This window comes from Thalassophryne amazonica, chromosome 19 (assembly GCF_902500255.1).
Source record: "Thalassophryne amazonica chromosome 19, fThaAma1.1, whole genome shotgun sequence".
Taxonomy (NCBI): domain Eukaryota; kingdom Metazoa; phylum Chordata; class Actinopteri; order Batrachoidiformes; family Batrachoididae; genus Thalassophryne; species Thalassophryne amazonica.
Genome location: NC_047121.1, coordinates 49,320,384 through 49,327,414, shown reverse-complemented (window position 1 = coordinate 49,327,414; position 7,031 = coordinate 49,320,384). Strand labels below are relative to the sequence as shown.

General features: G+C 40.7%; 1 protein-coding gene across 1 annotated transcript in view; it reads left to right on the top strand.

Moving 5' to 3' along the window:
* The window catches only part of fancm (FA complementation group M), a 76,115-nt gene that overhangs the window by 31,014 nt on the left and 38,070 nt on the right, over positions 1-7,031 (top strand). Inside the window, exon 5 of the mRNA XM_034194861.1 lies at positions 6,424-6,558. Within this exon, the coding sequence (XP_034050752.1) occupies positions 6,424-6,558 (135 nt within the window). The remainder of the gene's footprint in view (positions 1-6,423; positions 6,559-7,031) is intronic.

Here is a 7,031-nt window from a genome sequence, read left to right as displayed (position 1 = left end):
CTCACACTTTTTTCATGCATCTTTGCTGTCGTTTTTTAATTATAATTTTTATGCATGTATGACAGCAAGACATCTTAAAGGGGATGTTTGACATTTTTCAACCATGACTGTTTTTAGAAGTTGTGGAATTTTTCTTTTTATTTAGGGAAAAAAAATTTGGCGCATTATTGATTTAGAAGGCAAACACCACCACAGGCTAATCGGATATAATGTAGCAGCACGGGCAAGGCTTTGAACTGGCTTGTAGAAAGAAAACAAAAACCAGACACTTTATATTTTTTATGTTCAGGAACAGAACTGTTTATTTAAAATAATGGTAACCGGTTAATACCGTAATTGTTTTTCATTCTTGAGTGACACAGTGAGGGTGCCAGAGTCCATTAATGCTCCACACCCAAACAGTTAGTGTCAGTAATGCAAACCCCCAGTAAACTCGGCAGACGAAGACCCGGTGAGGTTCACTTTAGCACGTTGTTTATTTTGGATGTTGTTACCAGGACAAAGCGCTGGAGAAATGCACCCGGAGCAGACAAACATCGATTCGACTTCTTTAAAAACACTGCATTTATTCAGGTCATTATTATGCATTTTTTTTGTCTTGGTGGATCAAATGGGATTTATTTTCGTTGTGAACAGAATACTGAAGATATGACAGATGGCTAAACAGATAGCTAAATATGTTTAAACTTTTAAAATAACATTTTTCTTGTTGTTGACAGACAAAGTGCTGGAGTTCTCTGGTTCAGGCTGAGAAATGCACTCAGAGCAGACAAACACTGAAGGACTTCTTTTAAAAACACTGCGCGTTTCTTCAGTAATTTCCACGATATTAAAGTATTTCCCAGATGTCATCTTCCAAAACAAGAACGTCTTCTCGTCATGCTGTGATGATGAATCCGACTGAAACGATGTAACGGGTCAGATTAAGACTTTATGTTTACTTTGTGAATGGTTTTAGGATTTGGCTATTTGTACGTAACTATATTAATAACATTCATATGTAGCGCAGCCTTATTATGGTTAGGGGTTATTGTTAGAGGTAAACACGTATACTCTCCTCACTATATGTAAAATAACCAATTATAGAGTTAGCCACTTAGCATCATAGCTCTATCGACTCATTAGAAATTGAATGCAGATGAAGAGGTCTATCAATAAGACCAAGCCCCTCATAGCCCATGGACTGCATCAGTCCTCAACGTGTTCAAAAATTCCTTTTTTCATTGTGACTCTTAGCGGGTTTGGCTAAAAGCAGATTAGTCCAACGTCGACTTTAGCTATTTTACCATAGTGGCTCACGGCATATTTTTTATGTTGCACCTGTTTTATTTATATTTCCTGGTTTTATGGTGTTGTTTGAGGCACTTTTATTTTCAGTAGGAATCTATTATTGTTTTTATTTTTATCATCATTATTATTAAGCGGTTAGTGTGCTCCTTTCCAGAGCAGAAGGCTTGGTCAAGTTGCGTCAAGAAACACATCCGGCATAAAACTTGTGCCAAATCAGCAAAGCGAAAAGATGAGAAGCTGAAAGAACTTTTACAAATTGATTGCTAAGTGATAAAATTTATAAAACAACAACAACAAAAAAACCTTAAGCTGATTTAAAGTTAGCTGAACTAAATTTAGCGTACGCTACTTGGGCCGCTAATGGTTTTCAAAGTTAGGTGAAAAGCGAACACCCAATCGAAAAAGTTAGCTTCACCGGTTAGCTGTAGTTAGCTGATTAACGGTACTGTGACCAACACTGTAAATGTGTCAGCCGCCATGTTACAGTACTCAACGTGCAAAGTATTGCGGACATTATATAATCCTTCTCAGTGTGTGTGAATATACACATGTAAAAACAGGCAGCCATCCCAACAAACTAGCACTCAGGGGGAGTTTGCACATAATAGGCCCCCCACCTGGTTGTGTTCCTCAGCATGGCTTCACTACTGAGTTTGTATTCATCCTTTCTGAAATTCTCACAGTCAGACGGCGCTTTTGTTTTGATTTGCAGCAGCGCTCAAAAACCACCCTTGCAGCCACCATCATGGTTTTATTGCACGATTTAGCATTGCGGTAGAACATGTGGTGCCATGTCGTTTCACTGTTCTTTATTTGCCGTGCACATACACTCAGAACATGACACGCAGGAGGGAGAGTTCAGCTTACTGAAGGTTCTATTATTAATAGCTGCCTTTTTTTCATCACAGGCTCGCTGCGTCACCTAGCTCCATGCGCCTCCGCCAATCAGCTGTTGACCCCCTGTGGAGCATGCTCCGAGGGGCAGCATTGTTATTTAAGTCTGTCTTTGGTGTTCTTTGACCAAAGGAGGAGGTGGAATCAAACATCCGCCCTCATATTTTCGTCATGACGTCATTACGTTGCTTTTTTGTCATCACCGGCTTTCAAATCTGAACTTCAGCTGGAACCAGTGCAATGCGCAAAGTGCAGAGTGACTCATCACTGTCTGACATGGAACAGGACATTTGCAGCAGAATTACAGAGAGATTAATGGTGATTTAAATATATATATATATTATTCAACTAGTTGAACTAAAACATGCCTTAGGTTCTTTTTGTTTATCAATGTGGAGTTGTATCAGGAAGAGTCTCTGGCGCTAAAATGTCTTTAAAATTGCATATGGTCAGCATTTATAGTACTTTTCTATGAGATGTAGATGCTCAAAGCACTTATAGTGATGCCACACAAAGTGTTCAGTTGCATGAGAGCAACTTGGGGATTAAACACTTTGTCAGAGGGACCTTAGCGGTTTTCCTGTCTGATGGGGGATTAAACTGAGGGCCCTCTGGTCTTCAGTGCATCACTTTAAACTTGAGACCATTACTTCTCCAAATCCTAGAGTGGATCATAAAAGTGAGAGATCCATATTAGTACCATATGATATTGGGTAAAGTAGTGATTTTTGACCCCGGATGAACAGGAGTAGAACAAAATCTGCTTTAACTAAACTGCCTCCCATCTGTAGTTGATTTTATTATTCCATTAAGGTTAAATGGTTACATGTTTATGAAGTCAAGGGGCTCTCTGAAAAACTATTAGTATCCAAGCGGTTAGCTTTGATGGGCTCAGACGCTGCCCATCCGGAAGAGAAAAAATTGCCATTCCTTGAATGGCCACTTGAGGCAGGCTCCCAAAGTTTTATATATATTCATCAAATCATATCTATCATGCCTTATTTATTTCTAACTGTAGCTCTAGTTTAAGTACTCTGATTACTGAAGGTGTTTCTACTTCTCTGTTTTGATTGTGGATGTATGCAGCATCATTTCATTCTACACTGCATCTCTTGGAGCATTTTGAATGACAATAAAAATAACCTTGAATGTATAATTAGCGGCGTGGTCGCTTTGAGTGACCGGCTGAGCTGAGTTCAGAATCTCTGAGTTTCTTTTGTTCAGAAGCCGTGTAATATGGCCGCTAGCTGCTGTGGAGGGCTGTGTCTGTCATTTTCATCTAACATATCATCTAAGATGCCTCTGCTATATTATTTGTGCTGAGTGAAATTTCGTCTTATTTAATGTTGAATGCTAACGGCTTGAGCACATTTAGCAGCTATTGGTAGCCTGATCCGTTAGGTCCCTTTAATGCACAATTACTGGGGGGAGCAGCTCATGAGTTTTAATGTCCAAAACAAACTATTAGCAGGACCAATGGACAGTCCCCAAAAATATGATTTAATAAACACCTGAACTAAGTATAGGTCATTAGCTTAGCTAAGATAGGGCATGTACAGGCTTCTTTCATCACACATTGAGCCATGTGCACGTGCCACATCCTTATCCATTCTGTTGTGAAAGTGTAGGAACACGGACCCACAACAAGGGGCGTAAAAGAACGGGCAATGGATAAGCCAAACAGTAACAATTTAATATTGTAAATTGTGTACAACGGAATACAGACAACAATCAGTTTGGGACTACAGTCAATTACACGTTGGGTGACGTGTGGGCAGGCTTGAGGATAGGAGACGCCCGTCCAGAACCGAGCCGGATCCCACACGGCCCTCACCGCCAACGGACCTGAAGAACACCGGAGCCGCCAAGTCCTGGGTCCCCAGGTGGTCACCGTCTTCAGCTGTCAGACCTGGTACTGCTGGCAGAGAATAGAAACAGCACAGGTGAGTGTGAGTACGCACACTCAGTAATCCCACAGTCTGTGTTCAGTAAGGAGGGAGCACCTCCACCTCCAGTCACACACTCGTGCAGCTCCTGTTTAACCACTTATCTGGTTGGGGTGTGAGGCGAAGCCGTCGCTAATCACACCAAACGCCAATCCAGCAGATAAGGAAACACCACAGGAAAATGGCTGCAAAAGAGATCAGACTATGACTCAGTTTAAATTCAGCAGAGAAATTACCTCCAAGGTAGCTGATTTCTCGGCGGGGAGGTGGAGTTGCAGTCCGGCCTTTATGGTGATGGTGTTGAGTAGTGGATGAGTGACAGCTGGTACGGATGATGAGTGACAGCTGTCACTCCCGGTCGCTCCGACGCCCTCTCGTGCTTGAAGCCCGCACTTCAAGCAGGGCGCCATCTTGTGGTGGTGGGCCAGCAGTACCTCCTCTTCAGCGGCCCACACAACACATTCATAGGTTTGTCATGACATAGCCAGCGTCAGTGTTGCCACCGCTGGACTTCATATCGGCTGTTCCGGTGTCACAGTCTGAACGGTCCCCCCTACAGACCAGTCCCCCTGCCTTCACTGCGTATGCGCCATTGCGTCAGCAGCAATTCATCAATTATTGCCTTGTTTCTACTTAAAACTGCACTCCAGTCATCATCTACAGTAGTGTTCAGAATAATAGTAGTGCTATGTGACTAAAAAGATTAAACCAGGTTTTGAGTATATTTCTTATTGTTACATGGGAAACAAGGTACCAGTAGATTCAGTAGATTCTCACAAATCCAACAAGACCAAGCATTCATGATATGCACACTCTTAAGGCTATGAAATTGGGCTATTAGTAAAAAAAAGTAGAAAAGGGGGTGTTCACAATAATAGTAGTGTGGCATTCAGTCAGTGAGTATGTCAATTTTGTGGAACAAACAGGTGTGAATCAGGTGTCCCCTATGTAAGGATGAAGCCAGCACCTGTTGAACATGCTTTTCTCTTTGAAAGCCTGAGGAAAATGGGACGTTCAAGACATTGTTCAGAAGAACAGCATAGTTTGCTGGCCAGACTGCCGGCCAAATAGATTTTGGTATACATTAGCCAACAGACTGAAAAACTCCTTTGTCCTCAGGCCATCAGACTGTACAACTCCTCACTCAAGGGGAGGAGGAGTAACAGGAAGACAGAGGATGGGAAGGAGAGGAACAGTAGTAACCAGTAAACCAGTAACAAGCAGTACTTCTGGTGTTTATATTTGTATTTATATTTTGCAGATTGTTTTTTTCTTTCACGTTTGATACTCTGTGTGCTTCTTACCCTATGTGCTGCTATACAATGCTGCTGGAAGCTCAGTTTCCCCAAAGGAGTCTTCCCAAGGGATCAGTAAAGTTCTGTCTAATCTAATCTATTTTAAATCTGAGTTTCTCAAGTTTGTGCTTTGACAGTCACTACTTAAATGATGTTTGTCTCTTTTCTACTCTCCAATTTTACTCTTCCTTTTTAGATATTTAGATATACCTTATATACTAGCATAGCTCCACCTTAGAATTGGAATATAAGATAGACCTTACTGAATTTTCATGTGCAATGAGGTACTGTCTGAAATAGATGGGCTGTCTTCATTACTTTGACATTAAGTCATTGAAGGCTGTTATTTTAACCCTTTGATTTTATTGTGGCGATCTTTAGAATACACACTCATGTTTCAGCTCAGAGAAGCAGGCTGGGATTTAGCATAAGTCAGCAGTTTTCTCTTCAGCAAGAAGGTATTCGTTTTTCCTCCTTCCTTTCTCGCTCTTTATTCTTCTATTTGAATAAAAATTTGATATTTTTTATATTAATGTGTATTATGTTCCCATTTGTTATGAAACTACAACAGTATACATAGATTTGTATGACTTTCTGAATTTGTATGTAGGCATCATATGGCCTACTTTGTTCATTGTACGCTTTTTTTCCCCCATAATTGGTAACACATCTGTCAAACAATGAAGTGCTGCTGGAAAAAAACGTTTCCTTCCCGATCAGCCTTTTATTCTGTTCTTTTGCACAGCAGCAGTTCAGTAAAGCTAAACTGAAGTAATAATGAGACGTCCTCCCATTATGTGTCACCTTTATGGGGACAAACACATTGTTAAAGTTGTTCTTTTGACAAACTGCTTCCATCTCGCCTGCCATTACAAGGAAATCAGGACAAGAGGAAGCCTGGAAGAAGTCATTTTTTCAGTTTTGTGTCAGTTTGTCAGTGTGAACGTAGAAACTGGGTTGTTACTGCTGACCTACTTACCTGTTTCCGTTTCCACCAGGTCCTGGAGAAGTTCATGGGTCGTCTAGTCCAGAACCGGGTGATGGCCCACAAAGACCTGAGGTCTCTCACCAAGTACCAGCTCATCCTGGCCAGGGACCAGTTCCGCAAGAACCCGCTGCCACATATCAAGGCATTTAGTTTCCTGTTTGATGCTGATGTGTACAATTTTACAAGATGTCACAAAAAGTCTGAAAGAATTATATAGTCATGTTACTGTGCAGAAATCTTAGATGTGATTTAAAAAAGTTCATATTAGAGCACCGCGCTCACTAGAGTGCAAATCTCCGACACTAGTTTCAAATTCTGCAAAATTTTTTACCTTCAAGTCCTGTTAGAAGTGGCTTTTCATAAACTAAAATATAATACAAAAAAATAGATCAAAAGAGCTTTTCAATGTTAAATTCAAATATCCGCTAAATCCACAATACTGATCAGATGCAGATCAAACTTAGTCTATTCATTGAGAGTGCTAGTTTACACCTCATTGTCACAAATGAGAGTGATTGAGGAACTTTTGATTGAGATATAATACAAAATGTACACCAAATGGGCTTTTCAATATTAAATTCAGATGTCCACAAAATCCACAATCTGTATCAGTTCCAG